The sequence below is a fragment of the Embiotoca jacksoni genome, unplaced genomic scaffold, assembly GCF_022577435.1.
Source record: "Embiotoca jacksoni isolate LCO1_2020_lvr unplaced genomic scaffold, fEmbJac1.0.p SCAF_6, whole genome shotgun sequence".
Taxonomy (NCBI): domain Eukaryota; kingdom Metazoa; phylum Chordata; class Actinopteri; family Embiotocidae; genus Embiotoca; species Embiotoca jacksoni.
The window spans coordinates 9,964,004-9,983,490 of NW_027185414.1; the positions used below are offsets into that span (position 1 = coordinate 9,964,004).

A 19,487-nucleotide genomic window follows, 5' to 3' on the forward strand; every position below is an offset into this window, starting at 1 on the left:
GACGAAGAGTTTGATAAACTTCTGACTGGGACATACACTGAGCACCTTTAGTCACCCTGACTTAAAAGGTGAAGAAATGTGTGCATGTCTTTGTCCTCGTCACAGCCCCTGTGCCCACCAGAGGTCCTCAGTCTGTCTCTCTCAAGCCTTTGGTCTAATTCCTGCCACCCCCACTTCACCTGCAGGTAATTATCCAATCAGCACTACCTGTATCCACTGACCAATCACCCAGGACAATAGCCTGTCTATATACTTCTTGTCTGAATTGACTTTTTGCTGCATTGTGAACTGTTAAGTCATCACTGTGTTGAGCTTGTTTGTGTCTGTTCCCTCCTGTTTTGGACTGACCCTGTCATTTGTGTTTTGGACTCTGGGTTTCCCTTGTGCCGTTCCCAATTATGTGGACACCGTTTTGTTGAACCCACCTTTGTAAGTGAAGTTCCTTTGCTTTGCCTCATCCCCGTGTTGTGCTGCGTTTAAATGGGGTCGTATCCACCTTGTACATGAGAAAAGTCCATTTCAACGGCCCCCTCGTGGTATTCACAACAAAATCAAAGTAAAAATGTTCTATGAGTTCGTAGTTGTGAGTGTTTGCATGCCTTTTCCAAAATGAGGAGCCCATGGAAGTTCATTTTTTTGTAGAATGTTAAGCTAATATATTATGGGCTAATTTGAGTCGTGTAGAGTTTTGCTTCATAACTTGAATAATATTATGGCAAATATTGATGTTCCAAAGGCCTCGTTTTCTCCCTCTGTCATTACGTTTTGCACTTCCTGCATTCTGTTACCTGCCTGCTAGTTTGATAAATCGTTAGCCTCCATAGCTTCTAGACACTGCCCATGTTGCCATTACTTGGTGTTCTCACAACTTAATTACCTGAAATAACAAGCACACTGTAAGCACCACTTCCTATGTAGTAATCATGAGTGCACTGCTACAGGAAGTTATGGTGCAAGAGTTGATGCCGAAATTGTGTAGAACGTGTTTTGATAGTGTGACCTGAAGGACTGGATGGTCAGCTGCTGCTCAGCCACCCTTGAACCCGGGCACCCCCAAGACTAACCTCAAGTCAACACGCAGAGAAGTGTAAAGCAAAATAAGGATCGACAGGGATGGGATCCTTTGTCTCCCGCAACGGCCAATCAACTTAATGCAGGGGTTACTGGTACCTGGCATTCATGATTAAGATTGTATTTTAATACACCATAAACAGTTGATACTTTGATTGTGCGCTGCGCTCTCCAGTCATACCTCTGGGAGGGATTTTCCACACGTCTCCCTTTCTGCCGGCGGGTTACGTTCAAATCTAGTCAACGATCAGGTGGCTATTTAAAGGAGGCCGGGAGATGCCAATTATGCGCCCAAGCTTTTGGCATTTTCCTTATATGGAAAGGCAGGTAGGCGCAGGGGAAGGAGTGATGAGAGGGGGGGAGTGGAGAGCCAAGTAAAATCGCAGTCTAAATAAGTGGGAGCTACATTAATCCTGCTACAATCGCGTTACTGCATCTGAGATGTTACATCAACTGCTCTGCTGAGCTGAATGTTGGTAAACAGGACTGCATGAACATATATTACAGAGGAAAGAGGGGGAAGATATTTAACTCAAACTGTTTCTTGAATTCTACAGAAATCGGGGCGAGCACAAGCATTATAAATTTAAAGATCAACTTAGACAATGGGCCATTTATGTTGATGATAATAAGGTGAACGTTTCATTTTCTGAGAGGCAGCAGTGAGTTTGTGTTCATTTCAGACCACCAGGTGGAAGCAGACATAAAGCAATATGATAGCTTAATGGCTCCACATGTTGCCATGAAGTCTTTATTTCGGTAGGGCATAAGAAGTAATTATTAGTAAATGTAACTACACAAGAAAATCCTGATAGATCTGCTTCCAGTTAACAGTGTAACACTTTTGCAGACGTTCCTTTCACATGATGATGACAAATGATCATACTGCAAGAGCTGTTCTGCTTTTATGTAGTGAGTTTTGTACATTTCTATTGCTCAGTTTTAGCCTGATAATTTAACAAAGTGCTGTTTACAATACTGAATTAAACTGAATAACAAAAAAAGCACATGTTAGTGTAATCTTGTACATTTTAGTTGTAGGCCCCAATAAATACTGTATGTATCACATTCAGTATTTAAAAAGCTTAATGTTGCCCACCATCAGTGAGGGTAGAGAATCTCACAGAACGCACAATCATTTCAAATGTAATTTTATTCATTCAACATTAAAAACCAGTCAAGTTCTAGAGGATAATGACAAATATTAACAAACAGACTACAAAATCACTGTTATAAATTTTGTAAATTTGCTATTCTCACAATGTAATTTAGCCTATAAATATAACTAAAGTAAATTATATGTTTACAATACTTATTCCACAAGTCAATATCATACTAAAACAGATGGATCATATCAAAACTGTTTATAAAGTTGATCTTAAATTTGTTGTATTGTAATTTAGGGGAAAAACATTATACTTGCATATACAATAATACACTACAAAGATGAATACTTAAAATCCTGTAGAACTCTTTGTTCTCTACCTCAAATAAAAAGTTGTCAGTCTTGTTTGGAAACAACATCTTTTCAGGCTTGTTGTCAGAGCATAGAGGCATAGAGGCATGACAACTTCCTGTGTGCGAGGCCCTTCCTGAACACACTTGCACAAAAGAAGCACCTGGGGACAACTTTCTCTGTGCAGGGAGGGTGAGGATGCTCCTCCTGGTGGCTGAAGAGGCCGGTGTTAGGTAGGTGGTAGTTTTACTCACTGGGTCTTCATACTGTGTTTGGTGCCTGGAAGTATCAAGAGGTTTGGTGGTCTGCTGTGGTGCTGTGTCTCTCTGGGAGAATTAGTTGGTTGGTTGATGTCCAATCTCAGGAGAAAACGCAGGAGTGCTGAACACACACACAGTCCTGCCCTATGAAATATTCAAATAATTAATCATTTGGGACACACACACACACACACACACACACACACACACACACAAACACACACAAAAAGCATCCTTTGTTTCGCTGGCTGCTGCTTTGTAAAATAGAATTAGGCTTCCAATAATTATTTGGGCCCAGCTGAACTCAATAATATGTCACACACTTTCATGTGCTCTCTCTGCCAAATTTTAGGTTTGTAAAACATCGCACACACCAGACCGCTGCTCACAAAACCATGTGTAATTCGGTTGATTTTGATCAAGCGACGAAACTTGGAGAACTTGCTCAGAAAGGCTATAGCTTCTCTGTGCACATCACGATGCTACACACCGTTTACGCTCAAAACCATACTTGGCTGACTGAAAAATGGCAAATAATTAAACTTTTAAGATTAGTGGTAGCCTATTAGATCTTGCAGGAAACTTGAAATCATATTAATAGTTTACTTAACGTGCACACGCGTCACATGCACACCTGTAAACTCGTCACGTGTCGGAAGTGTTTGACAGCTGAAATACCTTGCCAAGGTTGGTTCAATTCCCGGCTCGAATAATACTCCGTAGGATGTATCTGATACATTAGTAACTTAGGACAATGTATGATTGAGTATCTGCTGTGACATCTGAGGATAATTGGAATTAAAATATTAAAATCTCCCTTTTTTGGCATTTAACCTTTTGATTATTAAAAACTCGAGATAGAGGAAGGACTATAATATGTAACACATGTTCCCAGCTGGAATCAAATCAGGTACATGGCACTTTCAGTGTCTGGTATGTGCCATAACCCCAAGGCCAACAAGACACTTGGTCACACTTCATTGCTCTCCAGTCTAATTTGAATCGCTCTCCTCCCTGGTACTTCTTTTGGCAGCGGAGTTCTTAAGCACACACGCTGTTGTGTATGTTTTTGCAGGGGTGTTAATGTAGTGATGAGTGTGTAATGAGGGTTTGCCAAGTGCAAAAAATAGCAGCCATGACTAAAAATGTTCTGGATGTGTAAGTAAAAGAGGGGAGAGTGAGCTGAAGATGATGTTACATTGGGGAAAATGGAAGTAGATCAGAAAGTACACAGCTGGAGTCTGCTTGTTGCAGAAACAGAGTTGGTATGTAGAGTGTGTGTGTGCGTGCACGTGTGTAACCACGTATTAGGTTGGTTGTTGTGAATTTTAAGTGCATGCATGTGTACATTTTCTTCAAGAAAATTTACAATTCTTTTTTTTTTTTTTTTTTTTATACATACATTTAGGGGGCCCAAAAGATCGGTTTTAATGACTTTTGAAAATCCACAGACTTTATTTTTTTTTATTTTTCCTGTAGCACCACCAGCAGGTGCACTTTAGTGCAGACATTCCAGGTCTTTGGAGGGCCATTATCAGAACAAAATTTCCACTTTGAGTCTATGTACCATAACGTACCAAACCAAATTTCCTAAGTACCCACTGCAGATACCAACAATTTATTCATAAAAATCCCTGATGTAACTGCAATAGCCTCAGAAAAGCAACATAATAACATAAGGATTCTCTTTCAAAATCCAACAATACATTTACATCTCTTGCTAAAAGGGGCGCCTCTTGGCAGCTCAACTACCAACCATGACTTCAGCTTTTGAAAGTTTTGTTTGACCTAACACATCCAGTGTTGTCACTTTTGTGCTGTGAAAAGTTTTGATGTTTTCATGAAAATAATGAGAAACACTTGGATGAGAAGCTGTGTACAAACTTTTGACTGGTAAGTTACATGTCTTAAGTTTCTTCGGGTTGCTCCAGTTTCCTCCCACAGTCCTACTAGTTAGGTTAGCTGGTAACTCATAATTGCCGTATGTGTGAGGTACCTCTCAACAAAAAGCAGATGGGCTTGACCCCAGCGTCCTGAAATATCCTTATAAACAGACTTGGCTAATGGATGGGAATAAGCTCCATGTCTGCGCAGTGTGTTCTTGCAGAGCCGCTGCTGCCAGAGAGATCATGTTAAAACCAACTTGTATGTATGCCTGTGTATGTGAAATAGAAGACCATGTATTTTGTGCTGGAAGGTTGCACATAATGTTTTAAAGATGCTGAACAAATTCAGACTTAACCTTTGTGTGATGTCCCTTTGGTGCCTGCTTTGGAGTTTTGTCACTGCATGTATTGTAGCTGCCTATGCAATGCATGGTTTTTAATATTTGGTTTATGTGCACCAGATAATTTTGGCTTCAGTTGTTTCAATAGTATAAGTAGTAAATATAACCTCGAGTGTCAGTTTCATGCATTTGGATGCCCTTTTTTTTTTTAACTCTTAAGTATGACTTTCTGTACTCATTTACTAAATTATAAATGTAATTTACACAACAATATTTTTTTTATTGTTGTTGTTGTTTTTTTCTTGTAAATTGACCCGAAGCCTTCAGATGATTTATGAATGAACAGTCCCAGAACCTGATGTGTTTCCAAAAGCTGCAGCTGTGTCTCTGATCAAGGGAGACTCTTAAATGCAACTGGTAGTGCGTGAGCTATGTCATCATGTTGCCAGTGAATGGAAAGATGAAAGGTTCTATGTATCCACCATATGTGTCATACTTGTGTGTGAGACAGAATTGCTATAATAGTGGGATCATTTTGTTAGTTACTACATAGGATAGATAGATTTTTTTTTTTTTTTAAATGTACTTTTGTTTGTACTCTTCTTTTTACAATATTTATTTATTTTGGCCTTTTTCTTTTATTTGACCATTGTACCGTGAAGAGAGACAGGAAGCATGGGCAGAGACATGTATCATAAGGTACCTGGCTGGAATTGTATGGAAATTGTGATTATGTGGTGCAACTAAAATATTAGACTACCAGGAGGTGCAATTTTATTCTTATTCTTCTTAAATTATTTACCCTAAATTGCACTTTGGCACTTTTAAGGAAACACTACAATAAAATACAGAAAGCACTGTATGTATTTAAATATTAACACTACAACACAGCATATTTACAACTATGGGCTGTATATGCTGCAATATGCTGTAATGCTCAGCTAAATACGTTCAGCTGTAATATATGCTCTTCTGCTTCTGTATTAAAACATTTAAACTCAATTCAGATATGTTTGTTAAATAAACTCATTCACTTCATTCATTCCCTTCAAAACAATTTGCATGTTTATGATTTACACATTTTTCTTTACACATTATAATTGATTGGCATCAAAATAAATCTTGTTATTGTGCCACAAGACTCATTTTAAGTGGTTCACAATGTGATGCAGTGTATCGCAGTAGTATTTCCATTGCACAGTTACAAGGGCAGATGTACAGTGGCCTGCAAGAGGTGTGACTGTAACATTAGAGTGCTGTGCAGTATTTAAAGCATGACAAGCACATGGTGTGGAAGGGTGGAGAAAGGGCTTAGTATGGAGTTGTCAACAAAACGTCAGCTGAGGGAGGCTGGCTCATAGTTCTGATACTAGAGAAGTTTCCCTCTAGAATTAAATCAGATAGAAATGTTTACACGCATCACATGTTACTACTCCAGTGCTATCTCTAATGGCTTGTGTTTAACTTTAACAAAACTTGTGTGTAACTTTAACTCTTGTGGAGACTCAGAGTTGAGTAATTCTAAATAATTATTGATGTTGATAATAGAAGTGGATGTGCATTGCTTGTACCCATGTGCACTGCAGCTTCAGGCATTCAGCCTCTACCTCAACAGTTCAAGCTCACTGCGGACAACAGACTATCTTGTGACTGAATGTGACCTCTGACCTCCTACAGGAGAGCAACAATAATCTATAAATCAATCAGTTTGGCCTAGACACATTATTCTGCTAGAAGCATGAATGACTGCTTTGTTTTTCATAATGATAACTTATTTGTGTCATTCAGAAACATGACTTCTCTAAAAAAAAATCTTCCTGTGATGTGAGCTGACATGCTGGCTCTGTGTGCTACAGTTCTATGGTGTCTTGTTAGTTTTCTGTGGGCTGGTCTTAATCCCCCTCCATAACGGGTCATGGAGATTCTGACGTTGGATGTCTCCACTCCTTATATGCACCTGTCCTTCCGTGTCATGCCATGCTCCCAATGTGAAAAGCGTGTGATTATTTTCCGAATGAGACAGTTTGCGTAAATGCCACATGGGACTATATAGCTTCCATTGATAATGTTCTCTCTATTCAACAGCAAGCAACATTGTGGAGGTTTGTTGCTCCGCTCCCAGTATAACATGGAGGTAAGAGAGTATTTATTTCTACCTTATTTACATGTTCAAACATTCTGTAATATTGTACATCTCTTCCAACAACTTTGATGAATTCAAATAGTCAAGAAAGAGTTTGTTCATCATTGTGGATTTTTAGTTCGGTTTGTTGTGTATATAAGCTGATTGTAAACATTTATGGACAACTTTGCATATTAAAAGTGGACATTTATTGTTTTACTGATGTGCTTAAAGTACAAAGTAGTTTTAGAAAACTGGTAAACTGTGTAAATCAATGTCACTACTTACTTTTAAACTGTGGCAACTGTTGCAAGAGAAAAAAGTATTTGTACATTCCTGGATGTACCTGTCTAAACAACTCTTGAAGCATTGAGTAAAAATGTATGGTACATGTTGGTTGGGACAGAGACTTTAAAACCATCAGAGAAAACACTCAGATCCGTTAGCAGAATAGAGCATTAATTACCTGGTTATCATAATGTGAAACATAAATGTTTGTCAGGTGGAGTCTGGACACTGTAGTCCACAAGAAAACAAAACCAATCACACGGTGAGATTTGTTTGATTGAGCAGGTCATCATTAATCAGACAGCTCAATACCTTCTTATGGCACAAAGCTGTCTGATTAATAGTCAGGTAAGGAATGGACTGCAGATTCCCAACATCTTCACTGTTAATGCCTTCTATGTAGCCTATTTGAACCAATTTATATGTTTAATTGGCTTAGACTTGTTGCTGTGAGGCACTCCTGGTTTAGCTGGGAAGGGCTTTACGACAGGAATGTGGCAGATCAAGAAAGAATAATACAACCATAGCAGCTCTTCACTGGAAACACTGCTCCAATAAAATCTAATTGTGGTGGTTGAAAAAACAAACAACTGTTGAACTTTTAAAAGATTTATATTTGTTCCTAAAATTATGTAAACTCGAGACTGTACACTTCACTGGAGATTTATTCTTTTGTCTTCATGTTTTTATTTTTTATTTTTAGCGAAATAATTCTGTAAAAACATACGATTTTCAAGGGCATCCTAACCTCCTTTAACAGATCCCTTTGTACCAGAAACACTGTAAAGACAGGGTATGATTGTATCTTAACCACCAAAGTCCAGCAAAAAAAAAAAAAAAAAGACTGAATAATACAGAGAAAGGCACTCAGATCTGTTAGCCCCAGTGGAAGTGTAAAGATTTGATTGGTTAAGGAAGTCTGTTATAAAACAATAGTCATGCACCCATATAAAAATCAAACTGGTTTTAAACCAGATCGCTTTTATTAGTATTCCTGTTCATTAATGACAATTAAATAACCTCAATGTTATTTCAGTAAGGGAGGACACATTTCATGAATAAAATTATCTGAAGCTAATATGAGACTTCAGCTGTGAGACATCACAGAGTATCTTCCAAAGATACAGCCCATTCAGTGTATCCTTTGTCTTTGTATAAATCATTTTGCTGCAATAAGGAAACAGAGCAAGTTCTGTGGATGGTGTCACTCATCACTTACATCAAAACACAGCAAGAAGAGATATTTTAAGTACTAGTATGAACAGGAGAGTTATTTCAGCTAGAAAGTTTTGTGGTGTTCATAATAGTATTTGAATATTTGAAGACAGTATTAAAAATGACGAATCTACCCTTTAACTGAATGTACTATTAGAATGGAGTATTTGAGCTTGTTTACAGTTATGCTTCTGATTATTCATTTTAACTGCATATTTTAACTACCACTGACTGCTCTACTTTCTCCAGATGGCACCCTGTGCCCAGGCAGTTATGGCCCATGCAGCATCGCTACTGGAATGTCTGAACTTCCAGAGAGAACAAACTCAGTTCTGTGACTGTGTGCTCAGACAGAGACAGAGCCCAGGTCAACTCTACCCTGCACACAAGTGAGCAACAGAAGCTGGTTATATCACCGACAAAATGAACACCTCAGCTTGTATATAATAGCAAAATACAACCATACTGTATGTTCATAATTGTACTGCATGTCTTTTTTTATGCCTGATCACAAGTCTAGTTGTTCTTTGCTCCCCCAGGTGTGTTCTGGCAGCTTCCAGTCCAGTGTTGGCATCTATCTTGTCCTCTGCTGGTGCCCTGGTGGAACTGCAGGCTCCATGTCTGTCTGACTCTGTACTCACGCCTCTTTTAGACTATGTATACACGGGGGCTTTGCCATATACTTATAGCCTGCAACAGTATCACAGTCTGCTCAGTGCTGCCTGCTACCTGCAGATGGATGAACTACAGGAGGCGCTGAAGGCTCGGCAACACACAGAGCTGAATGCTGCAGATATTGCAGCTGCTTCGACCGGAGCTGAAAATCAGCCAGACATTAATAATACTCATAGGACTACTGTGAGAACCTTCGATGATCTGTCATCAACATCCACTGCAGATGCCTTAAGAAGACATGAAGAAACAAACGCTTTCAGTGTGCAAAGTCCAACAAGTTCACTGGAGACAGTGGCTCACCAGTATTCAGCCAATGTGGCAACATTTGATGAAACTCACATGCATTTGGCCAGAATAGATTCCAGTATTAAAGGTGCAGAAACAAGTAGAGATTACAGTCAAAATTGTGCAAATCACTGCAGGAGAACAGATGTAAGAACTTCAAACAATTCAAGCACCAGCTGTAGTGCACTTGAGAATAGTAAAAATGCAGGTGACTGCAGACAAGTAAATCATCTGACACTTCAAGATTACATTCAAAATATCCCTACCACTGCTAAAGTGATTAACATGTCTAAAGTGAACAAAGAAGTGCAGAAGCATCAGTTTCATTCAGCTGCCTTTGTTCAGCTCAAACTTTTTCAGAAGACCACAGGGCTAGTGAGGACAACTGAGGGCAGGAGGAGCTCTTCCTTATCACCACATCCATGTTGTGGGGCAGTGCCTGTCATCTGTCACAGCAGCAGAGCAACTACCCTCCAGCTGCCAGAAGTGTCTGCTGTGCCTCCTAACCATCCAGCATCCCAGGCTTCAGTGATTTCCAGTCAGACCCCTGTCTCCGGCTCAGCAAGCACAGACAATGACAGCATTGTTGAAAGTGTTACCACGAAACACAAAAGTCAATATGGAGCACCGAATCAGGACTACAGAGTCAATAAAAGCCCTACAGTGCCACAGAGCCTGGATTACAAGGATCATTCAAATCAATGTGCGATGCAGGATATATGTTACATATCCAGTGCAGAGAGATCTGACATGATGAAACAGGAATACAACTGCTGCAGTACAGATCATTTTATAACACAGAATGATGAACATATGGACAATGAATTATCCGTCATTACGGAACCTCATAATCAGCACTGTGACTCATTTCAGAGTAACACAAAACTTCTTCATCTTTGGGCAGATTCAGTGCCACGGATAAAGGACTGGAGAAAAGGATTTAGGGATAAAACTGATCACGGTTTTGATGACTTCCCCTCCAAACAGAAGCGACTCGACTGTTTAGACTCCAGCAATGTCTCCCCGGAAACTGCAAGAGGGGAGCACTCACAAGATCTGAGAGCTGTAGTTCCACTTCCTGCAGAGGACTCAGACACAGGAAGTGACTGTAAAGATTTATGTCCTGAGGGAGAAGTGAAAGAGGAACACAGTTACAGGTGCCCAGCTGAAATGGATACACAGGACAGCCATTGTAACCTCCATGGACCTCAGACAAATCAGTACCCAAACATGTACAGAGCTGAGATGAGCATAAACGATGCTGCCTCCATCCAGCATGAACATGATGCAAACAACAGAAGTACAGCCACGGAAAACAAAGAATGCAGCATTGATTTATGTCTGCCTGTTTCCACCACACCAGGATCAAGTTTGGATAACATCACCATCAGTGTCTGTCCCTCTGAATGCCACATGTCTCCACAACCTGAAAAGATCTCAGGTACTGAGATCACAGAGCCACGCTTAGCTTTTACAGTGCCTGTGGACAGCAACATGTCTAACATCCCGTACAGTGTTGTGGGTCCATCGTATCGTGGACATCTCCATTATCACTGCGTCTCACAGGCGGACACACACACATCACATGGGGGCTTTGATGACAAACACTCTCAGCCGAGCCTCTCAGATCATTCAGACGAGTCAAACAATGAGGAGGATGTTGGTACCTTTCCTTGTCCCGGTCACAATCCCCTGAAACAGCACTTTGCTACAGAGAATACAGAACAGGTTCTCCTGCTGGATATTAGCACCAAACCTGCTGCGCTGCTTGTGTCTTACAAACACAGATCTGACACAGAAGAGAAAGGGACTGGAAAAAAGGATGCATTTGATACAAGGATCAAAAATCATGATACAGCGCGAAGGAACGACGCAACATCTGTAGCAGGGAGTGAAATGAAAACAATTAGAGTTAGGGATAAATTTGGGGCTGAGGGTTTTGATGAGGCTGAGACTGAATCTTCAGTTGGACAGACAAATGTTGAAGAAATAAAATCTGTAGGTAAAGAACTAAGTAGGCCAGGAGCTGAGGTTATACAAACAGCTGGGGCTGTAGAGGTGGTTTCAAACCCTAAAGAGGGTGACAACCGGACTGGTACCTGGACACTCTGTCCAACTCCTGGACTGGCAGACTCTGTACAAGTCTCCATGTCTCCCACCTTGTCTGGCTGCATACCTTCCACCCTTTCAGGCAGCACGCCAACGAGTATATCAGCTTATCTGTCAGCTCCTGGTCACCACTCTTTCCAGTGCTCTCTATGCAATCGTTCCTTTAGCCAGCGAGGCTCTCTGAATAGACACGTGAGGAGCCACCTTGGCGTACGACCCTTCCCCTGCCCACGCTGCCCTATGACGTTTTCACGCCAGTACCGTGTCACAGAGCACATGCGTGTTCACCAGCGCAATGTTCTTGGGAATGACTTTCAAAAGCCCCCTGCCTCTTCAGTTTGAGACAATGAATAGAGGCCACAAAACTGAAATCTGTCAAAGACAATGTTATGCAATTATGCATTGCATAACATTGTTTTGTTCTTAAAACTTGCATCTTAATATCAGAATGTATGGGCGTTTATACCCATCAGAGGCTAATGATGTGGGTTATTCCTGAAAACACTGCAAAGGATGATAGCTGGCTATTATAAATAAGAAAAAGAGGAAAAAGACAGCTAAAAGAACAACAAAAAACAGTAAGTCAATTCTTTATTTAGGGCACGTACAATTTTAGATTTTCTGTTAACTATGGAACACGACTACCACGAACTTCCTTTGAGAGTAAGTGTCACACCAAATGAATGGCTATAACTAATATTTTTATGACTGTGACAATATGACAAGGATGGTCCGCAGTGATGAACCTGCAGAGAATATCACTTGAGTCTGCAGCCCCCTTCATCTTTACCAAGATTTATAGTGAGCTTCAACTCATTGTTTAGCCGTAGGGCCAGCAGTTTGTTATGGCAGCTACTTTCAGTGAAAATGCTCTAAAAACTCACTGTACACTACCTGCCCAGCACCAAACAGCAGACCGTTACAGTTAGCCACCAGCTGGTGGACATAGGAGAGCATTTAGCAGCTATTTTCTTCCAGGAGTTGACAGAGACCAAAAACGACTGAAAGAGAATGAATCTAGTGTGTGTTTGTCAGTTTGAAAGCAAGGTTATGGAAATGTACTGGCCTGTGTTATATGAAATTTTGTGGAAGGGTGCAGCAAGGGCCAAGGAAGAATCCATTAAAGTATTTAAAGATGATTACATTGGACATTTGGTCCATTAAATGCCATCCATTTCAAAATCCAGGAAATTGTAGTACAGTTCAACAGTGAAAAAACACATTCTAGAAAAACAATCACTTCCTTTCACAATCCACATTGATTGGAGCCAGTAATCCTCTGGGATACACGTACAGTACTTGTTCAAACATAGTACAGCAAGCAGTCCTTATGGCGCACCAGAGGTGTACCGGGAAATAAATTCAGCTCTTCTAGTTTAGATAAAGTTATAACCAGAGGTATCACAAGTTATTTTATTGTGCATAAGGCTAACACAGATATATATGCTCTGATTTTAAACAAATTTGTTTTTCTTCCCACCACACATCAACTCAATGTTGGTAGTTAAGTCTTTGTCAGATTTTTATATGCTGACTCCATTCCATTCAGTACACTAGTGTACCTATATTTAGTCAGCAATACATTGCATTACACATTTCCCTGTCCTCTCTATGTACAGAGATTTATTAGTGATACTTCTCACACACTGTACCCTCTAAGTAGGGACAGCAGTCAGAGTATTTGTGCTAAGGTTGTGCTGTGAAACATGAGCTGAAGACAAAATAAAAAAAAAAATGTCAAGGGCGGCCATGAGGTTCTGTGCTTGTTCTGTCTTGTCTCGTCCAAAATTCTTCTGTAAGTGTGATGCCATAGACAGAGCAGTTTATCAAAGCTGTTTGAAGTTGTTGACATTATACTATTTTTATGTTCTGAAGCTCACTGCATTTTGCCGTTTTATTAAAAACAAAATTGCATAACATACAACTAAGATGTCTCAAAATCAACATGGCTGTGTTTCCTTTTGGTAATATTCAGCTGTAGTTGCTGACAAACCATTAATAGATACTCATTTCATATAGGGCTGTCATGTCTGCAGTCGTAAAAATGAATAATAAGTTGAGTCTTTTACAGATAATAATTTTATTACATACATTAAGCCTGCAGTACAGTAAGGTGTTCCTAACTAAACTCAGGTGCAGATGCTCTGCAAAAAAGGTTAGTGGTTGAACAATAGCATCAATTACAGCAGTCCATAATATACCATCTGAATTGCTGAAAATGTAGAAATGTGGGCAGTGATTCAGAGAGATATTTTTCACAGGATTTCAACTCTGGTATACATTATCCTTACTATTGGCTTATAAATTATCTACAAATTTTAGTAAATGATGTACAAACTATCAATACAGTGATTAGTAACAACTTATGAAGCCACTGGCAAAGGGTGCATATTAAATTCTAGTGCTGTAACAGGAGCACCAGCAACCTCATCTCTATTTAACCCCACACTTAACTAATGTTTTTGTGTCTAAGAAATTAAAACAGCCCGCACAAATACTTCATTTTAACTAGTCGGACGTAGTGCAAACACAAAGTGAAGACAGGTCAGAAATAATCAAAGTGAAGACAGGTCAGTCCACAACAGACTGCAGCGTAAGTATAGTGCTCACATAGTAAAGGAAGTAGTAATCACAGAATTAACACAAGACTAAATATCATACATATTGGTACATTACATTATATACAAGTACTCATACTCAATATGGTTGCTATTGAGTAATCAGATATCCTGTGGTGCCCACGAAGAAATACATACTTTTGTGTCTTCATATGCTTAATTTCCTTCTCTCCGCTCAGTTTGTCGCAGACCTTCTTGTGCTCCTTATTCAGCTGGTGTTTCACTCGGCGTAGTGGTTATCATTACAATGGCCTAAAGAGAGGAGAAATAATCATTCACCTGACTTGTCATGTTCCAACTTTGTTTGAGCTTAGAAAATATTGTGAGAGATATCCTCTTAGTGAGACCTGCACGGCTCTCAGCAGTGTGTGTAATGTTTCTTTTTTACCTGGCTTTTTGTGGAACGCAGTGCAGCCCCAGCGAAAGCTGACATCACAATGAAAATGATTCCACCAACAAAACTGTGGAACAGAAAGATTGCTGCCAAAGTCTCTCCCATGTCCTGAAATAAACACAAACACACTTATCTCAAAAACACATCACAAGATGTGTGAAATTAAACAAATAAACATGATTACATAATTAATAATATTGATCATTTCACTGAAAATGTATACTGCGAGTATGAAATTGTTAGATAACTTTATTATTTCATTTCATTTTCTAATTAAATTCCAATTTGACTTTTTATTTCACGCCATTTTCTCCAGAGGACCATTTTCTTTGATAACAAAAATTTTCATGACATAGTCGTCAGTCAGTCAGTCAAGATAAAGAGGGCAAAGCCACTTCTACGACCGGCTGCAACAGCAAATTACAAAATTGCCTCAGTGTAAGACTGAGTGGTGAAAATGTTGAACACTTTGGGTCTCCATTAAGAACTACACAAATTTTAAAAATAAAGAGACAGAGATGTGACTGAATTGAAATGAACAGTAAATACCAGTTTGCTCTTGGATATGCTGAATAAGTGCTACAATCCAACAATAAATACAAAATAAAAAAGTATTGTTTATTTTTGTCGGTTCGTCAACCAACACAAATCCTGAAAAGATGAGTGAAGCTCTCATTTGACAAATATGTTACATCCAGCCAAGATGCACAAACTGTAATGTATGTTTGTTATTTTATATATTATTTCACTTCACCAAACAATCGATTTGTGATCAAAGTTATAATGGATGACATCCACCAACACGAGGACGAATGAAAGATGAATCACCTCATATTCTAATGACCAATCTGATAGACTCTTTGTGAAGTTGTCTTCCGAGTCTAAATAGACACTGTGGCGGTGGCGGTAGGGGTACGGTTCCATGCCAGGCAGGATGTGCAGGATTGTCCAACCGGACAACAGCACGGACACAACGCTCAGTGCTAGCGAGATGGTTACCTACATGTAGACACCAGCAGACAGAGGTGACGCAGAGACAGACGAAAACTTACAAATGTTAGTAAATAGTTTAGTGTATTGACAACATGGACAGCCCTGCAAGTAACCCAAGGAATCTATATTTAATGAGGTAATGAAAACACCTCAATAAAAAGTACCATTTATACATTTTAGGTGATGTAAGTTTAAGTACTTTAAACTGGGAAGTTGAACTTTTTAATGAAGAAAACAAATTGACACAAATTATTATTTTAAGCTAAGTAGTTTTACTTGGGTAGAAGGGATCTTTAATAACCTGCTTTATCTGCAGGGCTTTCTTTGTCGTCTAAACAGGTAGGTGTAGGAGAACATTACAATGGGACTTACTGTTTTCTTGGTTGGGTTGTGCTCTGTCAGAATATACAGGATCCCAGTTACAATGCACTGAGAGGACAAGGAGAAAAAGTCTTTTATTAAGTATGTTTAAAATGTTTTGGGTCCCTACAGCACTGCATTAGGTGACATTTTGTAAACAGGACAGCAAAAAGACAGAGTTTAAGTTTACTATTAGTGCTTAACCTAATCCCCAAATGAATTTTGATTACTTAGTAGCTTCTACATTGGCTGGTTAGGAAAGAGTTAACGCCTCACTGTATTAGTCGGGCAACAAACCATTGATCCAAGCAAAAAGCCAGATGGGATGGCGGTCAATAAGTGGTAATTGTAGGTGTCTGTTGCGATTGATATGGAAACAGTGAATAAGGACACGCCCAAGACCAGCACAACGATCTGTAGGAGAAAATCAAAGACAGTTTCTAGCACAACCTCTTAAGCTTTGAAAATACAACCATAGTACTAATGACCATGAGTCAAATTACTGAAGATACTGGGATGCACCAAAATCTTAAAGTATTGGATGAATAATCATTTGAGCGTGCACGTGTGTGTGTGTGTGTGTGTGTGTGTGTGTGTATACACACGTGCGTGCATGCGCGTGCGTGTGCATGTGAGTGTGCATCTCACCCCAATCATCTTGGGTTGCCCCCTTATGAAGCGGTGTAAAGGTTTGTTGCCTCCCACTGTGGTGCCTTGAAAACTTTCATTGTTCCCACCTGGTCCACTCACAGAGTAGAGCTCAGCAGACATCTAATGGACACACAACAAACCATACATCAATACAGACATTCATCTGCTACTACACCATGCTATACTCGAGGTCAAGTGAGATCTGGTTCTTTATTCCGAGACAATTCTGGTCTTATGAAACCTTGGTTTAGATGCTTGTCACCTTACTTCAGTAGTACATTAAAACACACAAAAGCTATCTTTAGTTTCAGTCGATTTTGGCTCCACATTCTGTTCAACATAAGAAATGTCAGATAAGTTGAATTTTGCCTGTTTTACATGCACCGAGGCACTATGACTTTGACGATGTATTTGCCTCATCATACACGCAAAAACAACAACATTACAATCATTACACTTGGTTGTATCGCAGCTGTATTTTAGCATCCTTTTTTTTTTTAATGTGGGCATTGATGCAGCGCATTAAATCCACATCTTTGCTGCTGAGAATCAATAGTCAAAACAGAATAAACTTTTTCTGTCATTTCGTGAACTAGCAAAACTAAGCTTTCGATCATAGTTTGATCTGGACAGTGAGCTAGGTTTGTTGAATCTTTTTTATTCATGTTTTTAATCAACTACATTGGCTTGTTTTGTATGATATTTGATTCTACGTGCACTTAAATAGAAATGGGATAAAAGGGTCCAAAATATATCAACATAACAAACTACATCTCCCATGAAATTCTGTGAGCATTTCAGTTGATCGTGGGATTTGTTGTTGTTATTGAAAGCTGACAAAATATTTGTCCATTTGAACTTGTTAACATCCATTGATGTTTGGCTGCGAGCAAATACTCCAGGAGCACGTTTAAGCTCAATAAGACTGTAACCCCACAGTTACAGATGCTGACGCAGGTTTAGCTACATGTTGCTCCAGCTCCAGTGGATCTGGACTCCAAACATGCGGAACAAATCTTGAATGTTGATTTTTAAGAACAAACAATGCTACACTGAAAAACAAAATGCCTTCAGGGAAACGTCTTTCCCCCGCCCCCTCCCCTCCGCCGAAAGTGCAAATATCTAACCGTGTTAGCGTGAATTAAAACGTGAATTTGATCTGACTGCAACTACTTTCCAGATTAAAATAAAGTAGACAAGAGAATTGTTCAAGTAACAAATCCCAAACTAACCCGGTTCAAACAAATGAGACGTTAGTAAAAACCAAAGAATAGCCAGACCTCGTCGTGCAGTTGTCCGGTCGGAGGTGTTCTTCAGTGTTGGTCTTGCCTCACATCAGGCTCACATCTGGAGCTGCGTAACACACATGGAGGATATGTGAACGATCGGGTCATTCTGCACACGACCACAACACTGTCATGTCTGCTCGTAGTCACTTCACCTTCACATGCCTTCACTTGATGTCCAAAATGTTTCATTCAATCATTTTTCTTCCTCTGTCTGTTATGTAGATTAACTTATTTTTGTTTGTTTTGTTGTATTCTATATTTTTCATTCACAATGTATATTAATGGGTCAATCATTATAACTAGTCAGAGCCAAAAGGCAAATTTTCAACTGTTCCTTCAATGATAATCGGATATTCAATGCAATGATGACGAGTAATAATAAATGTAATATATCTACATGTTTTCACAGGAATACAAGCTGGCGGACACTATGCGAGTTCAACAAGTTTGCGCAGTTAAACATATGCAAGTACATTTTTTTAATCGTACACAGCACGAACAGATGGAAATAAAGAATCACTTTGATGATTCAAATCATTTTAATTCAATTCAAAAATGTGTAGTCAGTGTATGCCCTCCATTCACATTTTCTAAAGTAAGCAATCACATTATTGTTGAAATGCATATCAGTAGCCTACATAAGTGAACAAATCGGCAAATAGTCCAACATCCTTACTCACTTAATTACTTAATCAACATGTGTCACTCGAGCATGGCCAATGCTCACTTTAAGGGTCAGAAAAGATCCACTCCCAAAAGAGAGTCAAACTTTTCTTCACTTCAGCCAAAACAGGGGAGGAGGAAGGAAGAGCTGTGTGTGGCTGTGTGTGTGTGTGTGTGTGTGTGTGTGTGGGAGGGCAGAAGAAAGTTGTTGTTTTTTTTCCAAAAGTGACTGAGGTACAGTACCAGTCAAAAGTTTGGACACATCTTCTCATTCAATGTTTTTTCTTTATTTTAATTTTTTTCTACATTGCAGATTAATATTGAAGACAGCCAAACTATGAAGGAACACTTTTGGAATTATGTGGTAAACAAAAAAATGCTCAACAAACCAGAATATGTTTTATATTTTAGATTCTTGAAAGTAGCCACCTTTTGCTTTGATGACAGCTTTGCACACTCTTGGCATTCTTTCAATCAGCTTCACGAGGTCTTCACCTGGGATGGTTTTCCAACAGTCTTGAAGGAGTTCCCAGAGGTGCTGAGCACTTGTTGGCTGCTTTGCCTTCATGCTACGGTCCAACTCATCCCAGACCATCTCAATTGGGTTTAGGTCAGGTGATTGTGGAGGCCAGGTCATCTGACGCAGCACTCCATCACTCTCCTTCTTGGTCAAATAGCCCTTCCATAGCCTGGAGGTGTGTTTGGGGTCATTCTCCTGTTGAAATACAAATGCTGGTCCCACTAAGCGCAAACCAGATGGGATGGCATGTCGCTGCAGAATGCTGTGGTGGCCATGCTGGTTAAGTGTGCC

General features: G+C 39.6%; 2 protein-coding genes across 3 annotated transcripts; one reads left to right on the plus strand and one right to left on the minus strand.

The window, feature by feature from the left end:
- Positions 1 to 363: 363 nt before the first annotated feature.
- LOC138213401 (uncharacterized) lies at positions 364 to 13,778 on the plus strand. 2 transcript variants are annotated; one of them, XM_069174470.1, is made up of 4 exons: positions 364 to 429; positions 7,100 to 7,148; positions 8,889 to 9,028; positions 9,179 to 13,778. In XM_069174470.1, exons 2-4 carry the CDS (start codon positions 7,143 to 7,145, stop codon positions 12,048 to 12,050), a joined length of 3,018 nt encoding a protein of 1,005 aa, XP_069030571.1. In that variant the 5' UTR covers positions 364 to 429; positions 7,100 to 7,142; the 3' UTR covers positions 12,051 to 13,778. The 2 variants fall into 2 exon arrangements, with proteins under 2 accessions (XP_069030571.1, XP_069030570.1); XM_069174469.1 differs by lacking the exon at positions 364 to 429 and having other exon boundaries at positions 7,074 to 7,148.
- On the minus strand, positions 13,772 to 18,050 carry LOC138213403 (uncharacterized). Its single transcript, XM_069174471.1, has 7 exons — positions 18,005 to 18,050; positions 16,722 to 16,844; positions 16,371 to 16,487; positions 16,086 to 16,142; positions 15,549 to 15,719; positions 14,715 to 14,828; positions 13,772 to 14,578 (listed from the first exon to the last, which is right to left on the minus strand). Exons 2-7 carry the CDS (start codon positions 16,842 to 16,844, stop codon positions 14,531 to 14,533), a joined length of 630 nt encoding a protein of 209 aa, XP_069030572.1. The 5' UTR covers positions 18,005 to 18,050; the 3' UTR covers positions 13,772 to 14,530.
- Positions 18,051 to 19,487: the final 1,437 nt, after the last annotated feature.

Bases quoted from the DNA above. Each gene is read 5' to 3' on its own strand.
- LOC138213401 (XM_069174469.1), top strand. From the start codon at position 7,080: ATGTTCTCTCTATTCAACAGCAAGCAACATTGTGGAGGTTTGTTGCTC. The intron at 7,149-8,888 runs GTAAGAGAGTAT...TACTTTCTCCAG, and splicing joins GCTCCCAGTATAACATGGAG to ATGGCACCCTGTGCCCAGGC. The intron at 9,029-9,178 runs GTGAGCAACAGA...TTGCTCCCCCAG, and splicing joins CAACTCTACCCTGCACACAA to GTGTGTTCTGGCAGCTTCCA.
- LOC138213403 (XM_069174471.1), bottom strand. From the start codon at position 16,844: ATGTCTGCTGAGCTCTACTCTGTGAGTGGACCAGGTGGGAACAATGAA. The intron at 15,720-16,085 runs GTAAGTCCCATT...GTCTACATGTAG, and splicing joins ACAACCCAACCAAGAAAACA to GTAACCATCTCGCTAGCACT. The intron at 14,829-15,548 runs GTGATTCATCTT...TGTTTATTTCAG, and splicing joins ATTGGTCATTAGAATATGAG to GACATGGGAGAGACTTTGGC.